This window comes from Trachurus trachurus, assembly GCF_905171665.1.
Source record: "Trachurus trachurus genome assembly, chromosome: 3".
NCBI classification, from domain to species: Eukaryota; Metazoa; Chordata; class Actinopteri; order Carangiformes; family Carangidae; genus Trachurus; species Trachurus trachurus.
The window spans coordinates 6582386-6602119 of NC_139893.1; the positions used below are offsets into that span (position 1 = coordinate 6582386).

The following is a 19734-nucleotide window of genomic DNA, read 5'->3' on the forward strand; positions in this document are numbered from 1 at the left end:
ATCTGTTTCTTTTTTTTTTATTGTTACAATGAATGACATGTGAATGTTGCTGCTCTAACAACTATAATTTCCTGTGAAGGATTATTAAAGTATCCATCTATCTATCTATCTATCTATCTATCTATCTATCTATCTATCTATGATTAAGGGGCGCAAACCGTAAATTCACTTGCAAATCAAATATTCACATTTCTTTTCCATTCATGATCCTCACACACACACACACACACACACACTGGCCTGACACCTTTAATGACAGATACCAGATTGTTTGAGTCGCCCCTTCCATGTTTCACCACCAGTGTTAAAAATAAAACAGCAAAGTTACTGGTTGCACATGTGCACGTAGATGAAAAATGTACTTGCACTACACTGTCTCAAATTTTAGGGGCAAAATCTGAAATAAAGCGAGTTTTGGTTTGATTAGGGTCACAAATACCTCAGTAGAAGATATGCAGACATGTGTGGTGTGTGTTCTGTGCCCTTCGTCCAGACCGAAGTGAAAGAAATAAAGTAAAAAATAACATTATGCATCAAACCAAAGTGCATTTCCCTCCTGAAACGATCTTTTCTAAACGCAGGGAGACAGATTGGACGACAGTGACCTGTTACCCACTTATACAGAGTGGCTCCAAATGTCTCTGCATTCCTTTCCTGACCCCCACAACACAGCTGCATCAAGTCCTGCCGAGGCTCAAACTGCTGATGAAACCATATCTGTTTATGTGTGTGTGTGTGTGTGTGTGTGTGTGTGTGTCCAGACTTACCAACACAGCTCTTGGTTTCATTATCGTAGACGTAGCCGACGTCGCACAAGCACTCGTAGGCTCCGTCCTTATTCTCGCACCGCGCTGTTCCACACACGCTTGTGTCTTCACACTCATTCACATCTGAAAGACAAACAAAAAATCATTTAAAAAAAAGAAAAATGTGGTCAATTGGACACATCACAGACTGAAGTCAACTCCTACATTGAAAGAATACAGATATAAGGAGGTTTATTTGTTCCTTATATCCATTAGTGATGAAGTATTTGTCAGAAAAACACAACAGATACCTAAACCGGATTCCTCACTGAGGGCTGCGGAGTAAAATTAAACACAAAACACAAAAACACATGCTAGTAAATTTCAATCCTGGTTTCATTACACACAATTAAACTTATCCCAATATAAAATTTAACCTAAAGCAGCTTTATAATCATAATAATAATAGTTTATTCCATATTCTAAAAGGGATAGTTCAACATTTTGGCAAATTGGTCCATTGCCATAATCCCTATAGTCTTAGCAGTAGGTTCGTTACCTTTAATTGTCGGTGCAAGCTATTTTTAGAATGGCGGAGCAGAGCTGCAAGCTGCTCGGAGCTACGCTACGGAGGCTCATGGGATTTCTTGGTTTCCCTCATCAAACTCATCAAATACACAATCCAACAACTCCAAAACGCTCTGGTGGACAAGTTGTGACCTGCACATTCACCACGCTATGAGATAATAACACAACGTTACCAGACAGAGTTGTTTTAGAGGTAAATTCATGCAAAACCGCTGATACGCGTTCCCGTATGGGACAGTTTTTCATCAAGCAGTCTCTGCATTTACCTCTAAAACAACTCTGTCTGGTAACGTTCTGTTATTATCTCATAGCGTGGTGAATGTGCAGGTCACAACTTGTCCACCAGAGCGTTTTGGAGTTGTTGGATTGTGTATTTGATGAGTTTGATGAGGGAAACCAAGAAATCCCATTAGCCTCCGTAGCGTAGCTCTGAGCAGCTCACGGCTCTGCTCCGCCGTTCTAAAAATAGCTTGCACCGACAATTAAAGGTAACGAACCTACTGCTATGACTATAGGGATTATGGCAATGGGACAATTTGCCAAAATGTTGAACTATGCCTTTAAATACATTACATACCAGTTTAAGCGCTCAACTGAAATACATACTTTAAACAAAGATGCTGTTTTTAGAGTCTGCACCATAAAAAAAATGTCTTCATCCTAATTTTACTCTCATTTCTCAACTCTGTGGAAAAACCATAAACATTTAAATAAACTTCTGTGTTTAAACAATGATGGTTTTGCACAACATTTCATTTCTATTTGTAGCTACACTCCCCGACATGAGTACAAGTAGTTAGACGAGCAGCAGCAGCAGCATCTATGGTTTTGTGGCTCACCGTGACACATCTTGCGTCCCACCAGCATGTAACCTTGGTGACAGGAGCAGCGGTAACTGCCCATGGTGTTGTTGCACTTGTGCTCACACCCTCCATTTTCCTTGCTGCACTCGTCGACATCTGCAAATAGAAGAAGTACAGGCGGTACAGTCAACACAGGGATGCAAGGAAAAACATCGTCATCGGGTTGTGTACAGGCTGCCCGGGCTCGTGTTGAGATTTCCCACAGTAATTCAAGGATCGGGTTGCGTGTAACGAAGCCAGTTGTGAACATTAAACACTGGGACGGCACCGCTGCACGACGACATGTCAAGTTTTAAAAAAAAAGCTGCTTTAATTATCCTATGAATTTGTACTTTGTTAAAACAGCCTTACACATAACTGACAGACTATGTCATTGTGGCCCGAGCTCGCGCTGCCTGCAGCTGAGTGTTTAGGAGAAGTGCGGTTGTCAAGTGGAAAAGGCTCAAAACCAAGTCAAACTGAATCTGTTTTGGTTTCCTCTCGCAGTAAGGTGGCAGGATGAGTCACAGTGGAAATGTGTGGAATGACGGCCGCGCCATAAATCAGGGAATTATGTTTCTTCTTCCTCTTTCACAGTGTGTGTGAGCGTAAATTGTGTAAACTTTTACTTCTGCTTAAAGAGGAACTATGCAGGATTTTTACAATTTTTTTTAATCAAATAGCTTCAGAGCAATGGCGGCTGATGTAGTTTTCTCCAGTGGGGGCTATACCAAATTTCAAAATAAAACTTGACTAATAGTAGCCTTTATTATATAGGGCCCATAAGGCGTGTTCCCCACTTTTCTGCACAATACAGAACTACAACTATTAACAACACTGTAAAAGACCACTCTTTGAGTCAATATTGACATGTTGGCTGCAGCTTAAAGGTATAGTTCAACATTTTGGCAAATTGGCCCATTGCCATAATCCCTATAGTCATAGCAGTAGGTTCGTTACCTTTAATTGTCGGTGCAAGCTGTTTTTAGAACGGCGGAGCAGAGCCGTGAGCTGCTCAGAGCTACGCTACGGAGGCTCATGGGATTTCTTGGTTTCCCTCATCAAACTCATCAAATACACAATCCAACAACTCCAAAACGCTCTGGTGGACAAGTTGTGACCTGCACATTCACCACGCTATGAGATAATAACAGAACGTTACCAGACAGAGTCGTTTTCGAGGTAAATACAGAATATGCTTGCTGAAAAACTGTCCCTGAAGGCAACGCACATCAGCGGTTTTGCATGAATTTACCTCTAAAACAACTCTGTCTGGAAACGTTGTGTTATTATCTCATAGCGTGGTGAATGTGCAGGTCACAACTTGTCCACCAGAGCATTTTGGAGTTGTTGGATTGTGTATTTGATGAGTTTGATGAGGGAAACCAAGAAATCCCATTAGCCTCCGTAGCGTAGCTCTGAGCAGCTCGCCGCTCCGCTCCACGATTCTAAAAAAATAGCTTGCACCGAAAATTAAAGGTAACAAACCTACTGCTATGACTATAGCGATCATGGCAATGGGCCAATGTGCCAAAATGTTGAACTATACCTTCAACTTTACTGAGAACGTCAGGTGAAGAGATAATAACACAGACATGAGCAATCGAACATCGAACATGTCAGCCCAGGTCTCTCAAACGATACCAGAGTATAAAATCATGGTATCATCCGTCTTCGATCGGGGTTATGTGGTGTGTTTCATTTACAATGGAAGTTGGAACTCGGAGCTTAGAACAATGACGGTGAGTAGAGTGCTTTTCACTTGAAAAACCATCACATAAGTCGGAAAAATGGACGATTAAGAAACGTACCGGTAAATACAACGTTTTAGCCTATAGACGAAGGGAAGGATGTTAGAAATTCCAACTTCCGAGAACACCTGAAACTACCCAAATATACACATCGTAACATCGTATATGATATATAACGTTATGTCCTGCTCTATTGATCGATTTCTTGCCGGCTTTGTTAAAAAAACAAATGCACATGGCCCAGAGGAGGGTTAGCAAAATAGTAGTTCCCCTTTAATATTTGTTTAACTTTCCTTCTCAAAGTGCTTGTTTTTTGTTTTTTTCCAGAGGAGATGCAGCCTGTTCACAGATCTGTACACAGTAACAAGCTTTGACCTCTAAAGAGTCGTGTGGATTCCTGTTACGGCCTCATTTCCCGTACGTGTTGTTCATATTGACCCTAGTGCACAGTATTAACACATCACTCGTGACAACAGCTGATGGATATTATTATTATTATTATTATTAACGAGTCTCAGCAATAACAGTAGCACACGTCAGATAAAAAGTGAAACAAAAACACTTGAATTAGCGTAGAAATTTGCCAAGGTCAAGTTCACTGGTGGAAAACAATCATTTTAAAAGAAAAAAAACGTGATGGAGAGCAGGTTTGGGACAGTTTGTTGTGTCAGAACCAAGGTCAGACGATTTATCCAGCGATGACACTGAATGACGAGGCAAAAAACTCTGCTGAGCTCGAGTACAAAGTGTCCAACCACACACACACACACACACATCCTCTCTCACTTTCCACAACAACACTCTTGACATTTACCTTTCTCACATCTGGCTCCTGTCCAGCCGGTGAAGCAGTGGCACAGGAAGTCGCCCTTTTTGTCCTCGCAACGCACCGTACCTCTGTCGTTACAGGGAGAAGGAGAGCACTGGTCTGGGATATCTGTAAGAAACAAAAACAAAAAAAAGGGGGGCAAGCAGAGACAGAGTATAAAGTGTTAGCATTGTTTTTAAAAACTGTACAAGTCTGTGCAAAGCGGATGCATTCAGTAAGTGTAACTGTAAAGTGATACCAGACAGAGGAAGGGCATCTCCTTATGTTCTGCATATCAGGACTTCAGTATAAATAGCACTAATGCTGGCTAAGCTCTCCTGCCTTAACTCAGCATCCCTGCCCTGGACCATATGGATATTTGGGCAAATATTCAACTATGTCTTTATTGCATTTCATTTCATCCACTTCTTTTCTATCCGGCACTCACTCACTCTCTCTTTCTCTGTTTCTCTCTTTCTTTCACACAGAGCTTATGTAAGTGAGTATTGTGTGAATCTTTTCTCTGCCTGTACAGTTTCCTTTTCTGAGCCCAGTAGAAGTCGGAGAGCTCAACAAGTCCGGGCATGTCGCCTGCAGCTCAGAGAGACGGGGAGAGGACAGTGTCTGCTGCAGAGACTGAGTGGGGGGGAGCAGGGCAGAGAGATAAGTTCACATTTCTGGTCTTTGGATGGTTTTGGTATAATATAGCACTATGCATATCAAACTTGTAGATATCACCATGAAACTTCCCAAGTTTATCACTTACATTAAGACAAATATTTTTTAGTTCAAATTTTATGTTTAAATATGTAAATGAGGCAATATCTAATGATATATGCGTTAATTTGCTGCATTTCCAGAACCAAAATCTGAACAATGGATAAAGCTACTTTCAAAATTCTTGTTTTATTTTGTTGACATATTAGAGTCAGAAGTTTTTACAGAGGGGATTTTGGATATCTCTTTTTATCACTCTGTAAATGAGATCATCAATCATCAAATTTCGCCCTGTTTTTAGGAATAAAATGTTGTATAAATCAGGGACAGGCTGTGAATGATATATCAACAAACCCCTCTGTAAAAACCTTCAGAATATACTGTAGACAGGAATAAAAATGTAAGGTTTGGTGTCTGTAGGTGCTGCTGAAGTGGAGATTTCGGGTTCAGAGTCTGAGGAAAAACTCATTTTGAGAAAACGGCCTTTAAAGACTTGTACTGTAAAATTCCATAGATTGTTAATGTAAATCGTACTTTTACGATTGGTTGCGGATACGGAGGAAATGGAAATTTTTGTAGCCTACATAATTACTCAGGAGAGAGAGAGCTTTACAATGATACCTGACATGACATGGGTCAGAATAACTTTTGGTGAATTTAGGAGAAATCTACTGACGAAAGAGACACAATGAAGTAAAATAAAAACCTTACTGTTGATTTTCTACCATTTCTTTCATCTTATCTGAAAGATTACATGTGATGTCAAGGAAGAAAAATAGCCCCAAATCAGTGTTTTTGCCTGTTAGTGTCTCGCCTTAACATCGCCTTCACTTCTTGTGATTTGTGATCAATATTAACATCATTATCTTTGCATAAGATTTATGATGTCGGGTTTCTGACACTAAATCTGAACGACCCACAGGAGCTGGATGTTTCCTGTGGACACGACACTGAGCCGAGAAACATCAATCATGAAGGAAAACATCAAAGAGGTGCATGATGTATCCATCAAAGGGATGAGCTCAGTAATTCATGACAGTCACTCCCAGCAAACCTCCAGAGATCTGACTCAGGATCAATCTGATGATGACGACGACTTTCATCCCTTTAAACCCCCCTTTATTTTTCCTTTTTTTTTTACTGAGCAGCAGCGATTTCTGTCAGATGAATGTATGTAATGTGAGGGAAATGCTGCACAATGACAAAATTAGATTTTAATGAGTTCTAGTTTCCTGCAGAGCAATTTACAAATTACTGTACTGAGTGTGTTGCTCACTGCAGGTAGAGGAAAAGGAAGCAGTGATGACTGGCAAGAAAGGAACGGCCTGCTGTGAAACATGTGTAAAACGAAAGCTTCCTGTGTTTGTGACATCCCATGTCTGTTATATGAATTAGTTTGAATGTCAGGGTTCCCACACCCTCTACAACATCAAATTCAAGTACTTTTCAAGGTCTTTCCAGGACCAAATCCTTCAAATTCAAGGCCTCAAACACAGCAGAGTTTGAGATAAGGATGAAAGCTAATTAGCGCAGCCACACTTTCTATTATGAACTATCAGGCAGAACAGAATTAAAGATTAAAGATAATGAAAGAGAGTGAGGTTTGGCTGTGGGAACATCTCTCAGTGACGGAAGAGAACAGCATTTTATGAAAAATAAACGTATAAATAAACATCAGAAGAACTGAAATTTCTATTTTTGGAAGGACAGAATATAAATAAATGAAAGCACCTTCAAAGACCGGCATCTATTTATATCCGTTTTCAAAAAGGGCCTCAACGCTACAAAGATATCAGGGACCCGTGGGAACCCTGCCACCTCCCACTGAGGCAGGACAGATGGACAGAGATTTGCAGTAAGAAAAGAGAGCGATAGGCAGAAAGAGGGTTAGGGTGAGGAGAGAGATGGCGTGCTGACAGATAGATAAAAAAGAGGAGAGAAGGAGAGAGGAGGAAGAGGAGGAAGAGGGGGGTGTTGGTGCTGCAGCCCCCTCCTCTCCTCCTCCTCCTCTTCCTCTCCTCTGCTCAGCAAAGCCGGGTTGGTCCAGGTCTCTTGTATCCTGATGCTGCAGAAATCCTGCGCTGCTCAACTCACGTCAGAGGTTTTTTTTTTCCCACGTCATTCCTCCGCTGAGCAAGCTCACGGCACGGAGATAGAGACGCTTCTGGTGCAGTCACGCACAGAAGCGAGCGAGAGAGAGAGAGCAGCAAGCGGCGAGAGGTGAGGGAGTATGTGACGACTGAAGGGGCGTGTTACTCATTCACCAATGTGCAGCATCACTGTAGTGCTGCAATGTTACTCACAGATACCTGAGCTCATGATGCACACTATAGTATATACTATAGAAGGCAAACTCAGGCTGCTTCAGACTTTCAGATACAGGTCAGTGAGCTGTGTTACTCTGAAGCAAAAAACCCTGACCTGCAGCCGACAGAAACAATAAGCAGCACCTCCTCATCATCTTTCTTTCTTCTTGCCTTTTTTACACACACACAGAAGGAGAGTGTGTGTGTATGTATGTGTGTGTGTGTGCCTGAGTGTGAGTGCCATGCAGGGGAGTAATACTGCAGTGCAGCCCAACCCCACACACACCACAACCCTGAATGAAGCTCGTTCAGTGAAAAGCCAGAGAAAAAGAAAGAAAGAAAGGAAGGAGGAGTGATTAAAAGAGGGATTTCGATGATAATAAAAACTGTCCACAGCTTTACAATCAATCGAACGCTGATGTGATGTGAAGCCGGAAACAGAGAGACTGATAAAGAGGCGGATTAAAAAAAAAAAAACCTACTGTGGACACAAGTGATCAGATCCTGTTTCTTCTTTTCAGAGCCTCCAAACTTGTCGATACATGCTGGACAGAAACAAAAGTCAAATGAAAATGAAAGGGATTGTAACTATAACACACATAAATCTGAAAAAGATGGGCTTGTTCTAAGTAGAGATGAGTAGAGAGTTTAATAGTCCGAAGAATGATGACTTACCTAAGTACTTGGGGTAAAAGTACTCCTACAGCAGGGAGAAAAGAGAGAGAGAGAGAGAGGGAGATAAAGTTACGTACGAGTATAAACAAAAATGTTAAACAGAACAAGATCATCTAAACAGATTCTTACATTCACAGGGAGGTCTCTTCTTAAAACTTGACATCGTGTAGGATTTAGTTGCGCTCCTAACCCCCCACAGCAGTGACAAGCGGCTCATAAACAATCATTAATTTTAAGCGGCATTTATCCATGTGTGTTATATTGAAACAGAGAATTATTAGTCTGCACCCTCAGCAGCCAGTGTGTGTGTGTGTTTGTGTGTGTGTGGGCTTTATCTAATGGGTGCGGCCATTTGCCAGGGGCTTCCTGAAAATTTTCTGCATTCCTGATGGTTGTAGCATCCCTCCCACCTGCTGGCTGCAGCAACTCCTCCTCCACATGTAGGTCAACATTTAGGGAACTGCTGCACCCGATGTAAAGACCGGATGTGGAGATACTAGATCTAATGCTGCAGTATGATGAGACATCTATTCTGCGCTGGTGGTGAAAAGTTTGCTGAAGTCCCGACACTTTTTTTTTTTTACAGAGCACAAAGCCTGATTACGATCTGATTTATTCATTGTGTCACACTTGAGTCATAGAGTGAGTTTTAGGAGGAATTGCAGCAAACAAGTTTATGTTATTGACTGTTCATCACTCTGGAAACGACACCTAACCCGACAGATGAGAGGCCAGAAAGTTTTGAGTGTTAGCTTTTTTAGTTGCCAAGGATGATCATGACGAGTATCCAGGCAGGACAGGAACACCCCACTCTTCCTCTTTCTCTCTCCTGCTCTCTCTCTCTCTCTGCAGAGCCAGAAAGCTGCAGCAGCGAGAGGAAAATGCAGAGTCAGAGACGGGCTCTTTGAGAATGAATAATGCAGCTATGAATGAGGCTGCAGCTTTGTGTCACGACACGGCACAAAAACTACACGCACGCAACCGCTATTCTCACGGCGATGTGAGTCCAGCTGACTCAAAATCAACTAGACGACGAGGGAGGGGAGAGGATCTTCGCCCAGCTTCACCTTCCCGGCTTCTTCCCGTGAACCCACCCACACCCAAACACCCACCCAGCCAGCGCTGCGTCGCTTTAATCGCCCCGCCCCCTCAGCGCCCGTCCACGTTGTCGCTCCACTTGGCTAAAATCTTACTAATACGGCTCTGAATCATCGATTGACTCACTCACTCTCTCCGCTAAACAAAACAAAACAGAAAAAAGTCACCAAGATGCCAAGACTTAAAGGGTAAAAGGTGGCTGTTAAAGAGCAACATCATCACCAGGATTACGCTAAACACTTCCCTCGATCCATGTGCAGTTAAAAAGTTCATCTCTATCATGCAAAACATACAAAACCCAGCACAGTCAGCAGCGTAAACTTGCTGCTATTCCCTGACAGCTAACATTTTAAACTGAGTCTGCACAATTATTTATCCAGCTGAATAACATGCACACAACACACACACCCCAAACAGATGTCTGTTAAAAGACTTAAACGTCTGCACTCTCAGCCAGTTAGTGAGTGGATACACCTCTTGGCTCAATGGCCCATGTTCCACGTTTTCTGACACATCAGGTTATTTATATCCCCGGCCCGGCCGCTGCTGGTCTCTTGCATATCCAAGCACATGTAGTACATATTCAATAGGCTTATGTATTCACATGGATGGAAAGGCTGATCTGCACATTCGTGAATGGAAACTAATCTTCGGTAAATATTCCCTGAGCACACGGGGCCAGTGGGTTTGGTTTGTGTTGGTAAACGTTTAAAAAACAACAACGTGAAAACAGCTTTGGAGGCATGTATATAGTGATTAGTGAGGCAATGTGCATTAGTGCGTTGAATGAAACTTTTTGCACAGAGGGGAGAAAAAAAACGGCTAATCGGCTCCCAAAGAATCAGATGAGAGCCGTGGGTTTGCTTGCATCATGCACATGCATATATGCATATGGGCATGTGTAGGCGTACAGCGATACAGGTGATAGATGGAGAAAAGATATCCAGGTGTTGGCAGGAAACAGGAGCCGAGCCGAGCAGATCTCAAAAGCTGATAGAACCGAATTATAGCAAAGAGAAGAGGTGGCGTGGTAGATACTAGCTGTCGTCTTTGATAATACTGTTATTTCATAAACTACGGCTTAGTCACTATGACTCAGTGTCTGTCAGTGTCAGGAACAAACAAAAGGAGAAGACAGACAACATGCCAAGTCCTTGACATGGGAATATTATGTGCAGGAGGGAGGGAGGGAGGGGAGTGGTGGTGGGGGGTTAAGCTTTCATCATCAGCACTGTGTGAACTTATTGGAGCATAAACATGGAGCAGCCCCAGACCATGAATCATTAGTCTACTGTCACATTACAGCCATCAATGTGCAGTCAATATGAACTTGATGCCAACAACAACAACCTATTTCGCAGCCGTAATACGGTAAATGACAAAACACAGGACGGTAGAAGTCACACTACTTAGCTTATATAATCAAATAATGATTATATTAATCATCTCAAAGCAGAGTTTTCCCTCTTAGCTACTGCAGCAGAAGAAGCCAGATGTGATGTTATGATAATTACGTGTGTTTTGCTTTTTGGGTTTTTTTTGGCAGGTGCAGCTTGTAAAATACAACTTTTTTTTTCTTTTTTAAACAAACTTTTCACCGTTATGTGATACTCACTGTCTCCGGGTCGTTTTCAAACACTTCCCTGGCCTCCTCCTGGGTGCACTTCTCCTCCACACACTCCCTCTCCAGGTGTCCCTGCTTGGTCTCCTCGAAGACCTGATTAGCCCTCCTGTGTCTGCTCAGGAACTGGTTCGCCTCGTGAGGAGACAATGATACTAAAAATAAAAAGACAAAAAAAAAAAAGATAATATATCAAGTTTAAAGGGATAGTTCAACATTTTGGCAAATACGCCCATCTTCCTCATAAGAATAGGTTCATTACCTTTAATTATCGGTGCATGTTGTTTTGAGATCAGCGGGGCGGAGACGCGAGCTGCTCACAATGGAGGTGAACAGTACAGGTCCCAAGTCCCTCATCAAATACACAATCCAACAACTCCAAAACGCTCTCGTGGACAAGTTGCTACCTACACATTAACCACACTATGAAATAATCATGTAACATTACGATACAGAGTCATTTTAGAGGCAAATGCAGTACAATCCAGACACAGTGTGGCGAATGAGCATGTCACAACTTCTCCACGAGAGCGTTTTTGGAGTTGTTGGATTGTGTATTTGATGAGTTTGATGAGGGACAGGGTAACTGTTACCTGTACCATTCACCTCCATTGTGTTCCACTGAGCAGCTCCGCCGATCTCAAAACAACATGCACCGATAATTAAAGGTAATGAACCTAATTACTGCTATGACTATAGGGATTATGTCAATAATAGGCGAATTTGCCCCCCAAAAAATATTGAACTATCCCTTTAAACTTCCCTGGAGGAAGAGGTCAAACAACTCAAGAGTTGGGCAATATGCAGCAGCAGCAGCAAAAACACGAAGGAAAAAAACAAAATATTGACGAACGGTTGCGAAATATCAACCGTTAAATGGCCGTTAGTGACGGTTAATATATGAACATTCAAAAATAGTGGCACTTAGCGCTACTAGCCAGCCACCTAACGTTAGCATGTAACTGTTTACTCACTGCTGTGGGACCAGCGGACGACCAGCAGCAGGATTAGCAGCGGCAGCGGCAGGGTTGTTGTTGCCGATGAAAGGGACTTTGTCGTCGGGGTCAGCCGCATTGTTTCACCGCGGTGGTGTCTGCGACTCTGCGCCAAGCCGGGGAAGAAGCTTCACAAACTTTCTCTCCCGTTCCCCCCTCCGCTCTCCGGTCTGCTCTGCCTCCTCTCTCTCTCTCTCTCTCTCTCTCTCACTCCGTCCGTCGTCTTCTCTCAATGTCACCGCTGCTGTTCAGGACGACGAGTCGACGGTGCTAACGTTTCTCAACGGTCAGACAGAAAACACTGCAGGTAATTCAGGTAACGTCCAACCGACCGACCGTTGGCCGTTTTTTCCTCCCTTCTTGTTAAATCAGTGTCGCCGCGGTGCGTTGCAGGCTCAAACTGTCGTGTGCTTCTTCTTGATCTTGTCCCGCATATCATGCATACAACAACCACCGGGTAAGTTGTTAGTTAGACGACGACCGTCCTCCTCTCTCTGTGCGTGTGTGTCTCTCTCTGCAGTTCAGCTCATCTCCATCGCAGGCTCCTCTACTTTATTTTCTGACCCCCCCTCTCTCTCTTGCTCTCTTTCTCTCTTTCTCTCTCTGTCCGGACTCGGTCCCTCGGTCTGCGGAGAAACACTGCACGCCTCTGAGGGGGAGTAGCTCTGAAGTGCAGGCAGGCAGGAGTTCAGTTTGCACTGATGCAGCCTCCCAGAGTCAGACACCTCTAGCTCTCCCCACGGCCGGATCAACCTCTTCCACAGGAGAGGGAGAGAGGGGAGGAGGGGCAACTGGGCCCCCCACCAAACATGACAGTTACATTACCTCAGACACACACAATATATTTCCCCTTTATTTAAAGCAGAAGTAAGAAGAATGTGTGTGTTAATATAAGTCTTAAATAGTTATATCTTCCGACGGCAATCACTTATATAGAGTGTTTGGTCTGAAACAAGGTTCTGTCAGTCACTCTGCTCTGCTGTAAGCCTAGAAATCTAGACGCACCCTAGCGGCAGCAAATATATTTGCTCCGTAGGTGGGTCTAGAAACGAGCCATAGGAACTTTTTGAGTCTCGAACACCGTTTGTGTTCACCAATCACAGCGCTCTATCTGTTTAGAGAGTCGTTGGGCGGGCTTAACGCGACGACGACATACATTTTAATTGGCTTGTCAGGCTAACGTCATCCTGCTCTTTGCTCTGATTGGTCGTAGCGCTACCCTATTGCGTGCAGAGGCAATTTGAAAGACAGCCTTCATCCCGCCCCCTGGATTGAGCCGAGGTCTACCGGTCGTTGCCAGACTAGACATTTTAATGATATAGTCTGGTTTGTCAGGCTACTCTGCTGTAAGCCTAGGAGAAAACTTTCCTTGTATCCTACAACCTTTATCCAATGAGGAGAGAGAACGGCATAAAGGGGCGGTCCTCTCTGTGTGTGCAGCCAAGGGATGCGCGTGAATGTGGTGACGTAGGGACGAGGGCAAGGACTGCTAACTCCATCCGCTGACAAGAAGTTAGCCAAAACGACCGGATCGCTTACTTCTGCTTTAACCATGTAAAATGAGATTGAAAATCTCATTTATAAGACTCACTAAGAGGGCAGCAAAGGAGATACACCGGATGTGGAGATACTAGATCTAATGCTGCAGTGTGATGATGACGATGATGAGACATCTATTCTGCGCTGGTGGTGAAAAGTTTGCTGAAGTCCCGACACTTTTTTACAGAGCACAAAGCCTGATTACGATCTGATTTATTGTGTCACACTTGAGTCATAGAGTGAGTTTTTGGCGATTAGGAGGAATTGCAGCCAACAAGTTTATGTTATTGACTGTTCATCACTCTGGAAACGACACCTAACCCGACAGATGAGAGGGTTAGGTGTCACACACAATATACAAAGGAGATACAAGATTTTGATTTTAAACACAAACTAAACAGACAAATAAAAGTGTCTTACAATAATAAAACCCCTTTTTGTTCTGCCCCAGCTCCTAATATTCTGAAATACAAGGTGAAAAACACACAGATACAATGTCTACAACCAAAATCTTCATCATTACACACACTGGCTCTGTCGTAGTTAGGGATGGGACGATATGAAATTTCATGTGACGATTATTGTGGCCAAAATAATCGCGATTAACGATATTATCACGATAATAAAGAGGTCGGGTTGTCAACATCTTGTTTGTCTTTCCAGTCATCAGACTTAACCCTTTTAGAAGCGGGGTAACAGTTACAGCGGAGCCTCTGCCATTCACGGCCATGACTGAACTAAAAGCTTTAGGGCTTTTAATTTGAAGGTCTAGTAACAGGAAGTCGTGACACTCCCTCACTGTCGCTCGCTTTCTTTCTTTCTTTTTTTCAGCACGTATCAATGTTGTTTCAATGAGCGGTGCTCCCTTGAGCCCCGCCGGCAGTACCGCAACTTTCCAAAGATAAACACCTCTGGGTGAGCCCGTAACATTAGCTGTGATTTTGTGAGCTCATTATCTGTAACGAAAACGACGGGGCAATATTAGCTAGCGAGCTAATGTTAGCAGCAGCTAATTAGCAAGCTGGTCGACTGACTCGACTCGCGTCTTCACATGTTGCCACTGTTGACATTTAGCTACGTGTGCTAACTTTAGCCGGTGATTTTCACCTCTGAATAATCTGAGCTCACAATGCACAGGGTGTTTAGCCAGGAGGAGGAAACTGAGACAAGCAAAGAAAGCACATTTTACCTCGAGTCCCACAAAGATAGAGGGGTGTTTATCCCTAGGTGCGCTTTTAAATTGGAAGTGTTGGCCAAAGGAGCACAGAGATGCTACGTAAGAGTGCGGCTGTGACTAGTGGCTGGATGCCTGCCAGCCAAGCACGCTGGTGAGACTTGACTCTTTTTTTTTTTTTTAAACATGGCGTGCTGCGCGCCTCGCAAGGATTAAAAAATGGACAATAAATTCAGGATTATGGCGATTATACGATTATGACGAATTCTGCACGATTAAATAATTGTGGGTGTTTTTATCGCGATTGACGATAAAATCGTAAATCGTCCCATCCCTAGTCGTAGTGTACTACAACGTGCTGACATCAACTAAGTGCTGCCCCTATTAACTACTACGGCAGGATCAGCTTGTACAGAAAGGGGGGCAACTGGGCCCCCATTACACAATTGGCAGTTTCCTTATTACTTCAGACACACATAATATATCTCCTTTATTTAACCATGTAAAATGAGATTGAAAATCTCTTTTATAAGACTTACCAAGAGGGAAGCGTAGAAGATACAAGATTTTGATTTTAAACACAAACTAAACAGACAAATAAAAGTGTCTCACAATAATAAAACCCCTTTTTTTCTGTTCCAGCTCCTAATATTCTGAAATACAAGGTGAAAAACACACAGATACAATGTCTACAACCAAAATCTTCATCATTACATACACTGGCGCTGTCATAGCGTAGTACAATGTGCTGACACCCGCTAAGTGCTGCCCCTATTAACTACTACGGCAGGATCAGCTTCTACAGAAAGGCGGGCAACTGGGCCCCCATTATACAATTGGCAGTTTCCTTATTACTTCAGACACACATAATCTCCTTTATTTAACCATGTAAAATGAGATTGAAAATCTCTTTTATAAGACTTACCAAGAGGGCAGCAAAGGAGATACAAGATTTTGATTTTAAACACAAACTAAACAGATAAATAAAAGTGTCTCACAATAATAAACCCCCTTTTTTCTGCCCCAGCTCCTAATATTCTGAAATACAAGGTGAAAAACACACAGATACAATGTCTACAACCAAAATCTTCATCATTACACACACTGGCGCTGTCATAGCGTAGTACAATGTGCTGACACCCATTAGGCTAAGTGCTGCCCCTATTTACTACTACGGCGTGATCAATTTCTACAGAAAGGCGGGCAACTGGGCCCCCATTATACAATTGGCAGTTTCCTTATTACTTCAGACATACACAATATATCTCCTTTATTTAACCATGTAAAATGAGATTGAAAATCTCTTTTATAAGACTTACCAAGAGGGCAGCAAAGGAGACACAAGATTTTGATTTTAAACACAAACTAAACAGACAAATAAAAGTGTTTCACAATAATAAAACCATTTTTTGCTGATTCAGCTCCTAATATTCTGAAATACAAGGTGAAAAACACACAGATACAATGTCTACAACCAAAATCTACAACATTACACACACTGGCGCTGTCACAGCGTACTACAATGTGCTGACACCCACTAAGTGCTGCCCCTATTAACTACTACAGCAGGATCAGCTTCTACAGAAAGGGGGGCAACTGAGCCCCCATTATACAATTGGCAGTTTCCTTATTACTTCAGACACACACAAATCTCCTTTATTTAACCATGTAAAATGAGATTGAAAATCTCTTTTATAAGACTTACCAAGAGGGCAGCAAAGGAGACACAAGATTTTGATTTTAAACACAAACTAAACAGACAAATGAAAGTCTCTTATAATAATAAAACCCCTTTTTTTCTGTTCCAGCTCCTAATATTCTAAAATGCAAGGTGAAAAACACAGATGTCACAATGTCTACAACCAAAATCTACAACATTACACACACTGGCGCTGTCATAGCGTACTACATAGTGCTCTCACCCACTAACTACGGCCGGATCAACCTCTACAGAAAGGGAGGAAACTGGGCCCACCATACATGACAGTTTCCTTATTACCTGAGACACCCACAATATATCTCTTTTATTTAACCTTGTAAAATAAGATTGAAAATCTTACCAAGACTTACCAAGAGGGCAGCAAAGAGACACAAGGTTTCAACACAAACTAAAAGTGTCACACAAAAATAATTAAAACACTTTTTTTCTGTTCCAGTTCCTAATAATCTTAAATATGAGTTCAAAAACATACAGATACAATGTCTACAACCAAAATATTCATCATTATACACACTTATACAATTGGCAGTTTCCTTATTACTTCAGACACACACAATATATCTCCTGATTGAAGAAGCTGACTGAAGAACACGAAGCATAACAAACCAGTATGGCTACCATCTCCATGGCTACCATCAACATCAACCTAACCCAAAGCGAAATTCAAAGTACGTCAGATCATGTTTCATCACGCGAGATTTCTGGCTTTGGGGACAAGATTACAGACACAATACGATCAAAACTGTCCAATCAAATATTTTCATCTTTATTTGTGGGGTCTCACAGATAAAAAAAAAAAAATCTGTTGAGATTTAGAAAATCTTTGTGTGTGTACCAGGCCTAAGTGCTGCCCCCGTTAACTAAGGAAACCTCCACCACATACGTCTATCTGTATGTTAAAGCAGAAGTAAGCGATCCGGTGGTTTTGGCTAACTTCCTGTCAGCGGATGGAGTTAGCAGTCCCCGCCCTCGTCCCTACGTCACCACATTCACGCGCATCCCTTGGCTGCACACACAGGCCCTCATTTATGAAACTTGCGTACACCAAAAAAATGGGTGTACACCAAATTCACTGCAAGGATCGGCATTTATCAATCTGAGCGTGAGCGTACGGTTCGCACAAATCTCACGCCAGCTCTGACCAGGTGTACGCACATTTGGAACCAGCGTAGAACATGCAGGAACGAGTGCTGCTGTGTCAGAATGATTAAACCATAGTCTAATAAAGCAGCGATGTGGACCACATGTTGTTGTTGTTTATATTGATAAAAAGATAAAAAGTAGCCAAAAAAAGAGAAACGATACCACCGAGTCCGTGTTGAAAATTTAACTCGACTTTTATTTTGAGCAACTGAGATGAATTAAAAACCACGACGTGACAGATGCTCGTTAATTCATAATCAGCTGTGTAAACAGAAACAGTCAATGACAGACAGACCTGTTATTGTAGATCACACACACAAACTTCCAACATCTCCTGCACCAGAGCATGACCGGACGGCTCCTCAGTCTCTCTCTCTGCCGGACACCGGAGCCCCGGTGGGGAGGGGGGAGGGGAGGGGGATGGAGACATTTAAATTACGCTCGTTTTCAGCTGCCGGATTTATCACCACCACGCCGGTTCTACGCCGAAATCAGCAGCGTACACACTTTTAGTAAATCACACGTGACACTTGGCGTACACTGATATTTACACCAGAATCTACACCAGATCCTGCGCAAGTTTGATAAATGAGGGCCACTGAGAGGACTGCCCCTTTATGCCGTTCTCTCTCCTCATTGGATAAAGGTTGTAGGATACAAGGAAATTTTTCTCCTCGGCTCAGAGCAGAGCAGAGTGACTGACAGACCCATGTTTCGGACCAAACACTCTATGTAAGTGATTGCTGTCGGAAGATATAACTATTTAAGACTTATATTAACACAAACATTCCGCTTACTTCTGCTTTAATTACTTGAAACACAAAGGGAATTAATAAATAAACTTAGTATATACAAGTGAAACACAAGTATGCGACAGACAGAGGACCTTTAATAGGTGATGTTGTACTAATGAAATTCAAACTACAGTTAAATTTAGTAATGAACCTGAAGCTTTTAGAGACAAAGCAAGGCAAGTGTCAGGTTGAAAAAACAGGAAAACTGACATGCGTGTTCGTTTATTCCAAGAGAGGACAAGCAAAGACGTTCCGGTTAACTATTTATTAAATTGGATCATCATACAAAAAACTCTCCTGTTCAAGAAATTGCAGTCTGCAAGCAGTTAGCTGCAATCACCATCCCAAGAGAGCGAGATTTCTCTGTCATCTACCCAGAGACAAAGGCGTTACATTAATTCCTAATTCTTCGCACTGTGTGTGTAATTCTTATTGGTCAAAAACAGGTGGGGAGTGGCTGTGGTTTAGACTTAGCCCTCCCTTCGTTGATGCCCTCAGACTGACACAGGTTGGTCCCATCTTCCCAGCACACGAACCTCTGGGCCTGAAACACAACAAAATCCTCCCTACTCTGACATAAATTTTCCATCCCAGGTGTTTGAGGGTCCAAAGGCAGATAACACAGATAATAAAACTCTTCCTCACAATGCTTCATTCAGCAGGCTTCACAGGCCTCTCATCCTCTCCTCCCTTTGGCCTTGGAGATGTTTTGCTTTCACTGTGTTCACTCTGTGTGCTCTCAACTGGCCTCTGAATAATGAACAGGTTACTGGTATAATTCACTGCATTATGAATTAAGCTCAACACAAATCTATATGGTTGCTTACAAGTTTCAGTTGTCTTTAAACTCAGTGGGTTAGTCAAAAACATAATACACAATAGGTTAGTTAAAACATGAGACTAAACTGGTACATAAATCCTTCTATATGTCCTGGCTCCTATCTCTCCATGTGTTAACCCTTCGTAAACATGGGGTTAATGCTTGACTCCCTCTCATTCTTCAACAAGACACAACAGCTCAAATACAGTTCAGAACAACTTACATAAAGACAAAAGTTTCACATCGCTCAGGATTAACCTGTTTAAATGGGTAAAATGTGTAAGCGCTCACTAAAACAATCATTAGTGAGATATATTCAGTGTTGATCAGTAATGTCAAAGTGGAGAATATATGTTCAGTGTTAGTTCTGGTGATGAGGCAACTGTGTGCAGCTTGA

General features: G+C 42.5%; 1 protein-coding gene across 1 annotated transcript in view; it reads right to left on the reverse strand.

Annotated features, from left to right (window-relative positions):
- Positions 1-12847, reverse strand: part of gas6 (growth arrest-specific 6) — a 35077-nt gene extending 22230 nt beyond the window's left edge. Inside the window, exons 1-7 of the mRNA XM_084001268.1 lie at positions 12127-12847; positions 11147-11307; positions 8434-8458; positions 8241-8303; positions 4742-4864; positions 2174-2293; positions 768-890 (exon numbers count right to left, since the gene is read on the reverse strand). Coding sequence (XP_083857394.1) covers positions 768-890; positions 2174-2293; positions 4742-4864; positions 8241-8303; positions 8434-8458; positions 11147-11307; positions 12127-12226 — 715 coding nt within the window. The 5' untranslated portion in view covers positions 12227-12847. The remainder of the gene's footprint in view (positions 1-767; positions 891-2173; positions 2294-4741; positions 4865-8240; positions 8304-8433; positions 8459-11146; positions 11308-12126) is intronic.
- Between the last annotated feature and the right edge of the window lie 6887 nt (positions 12848-19734).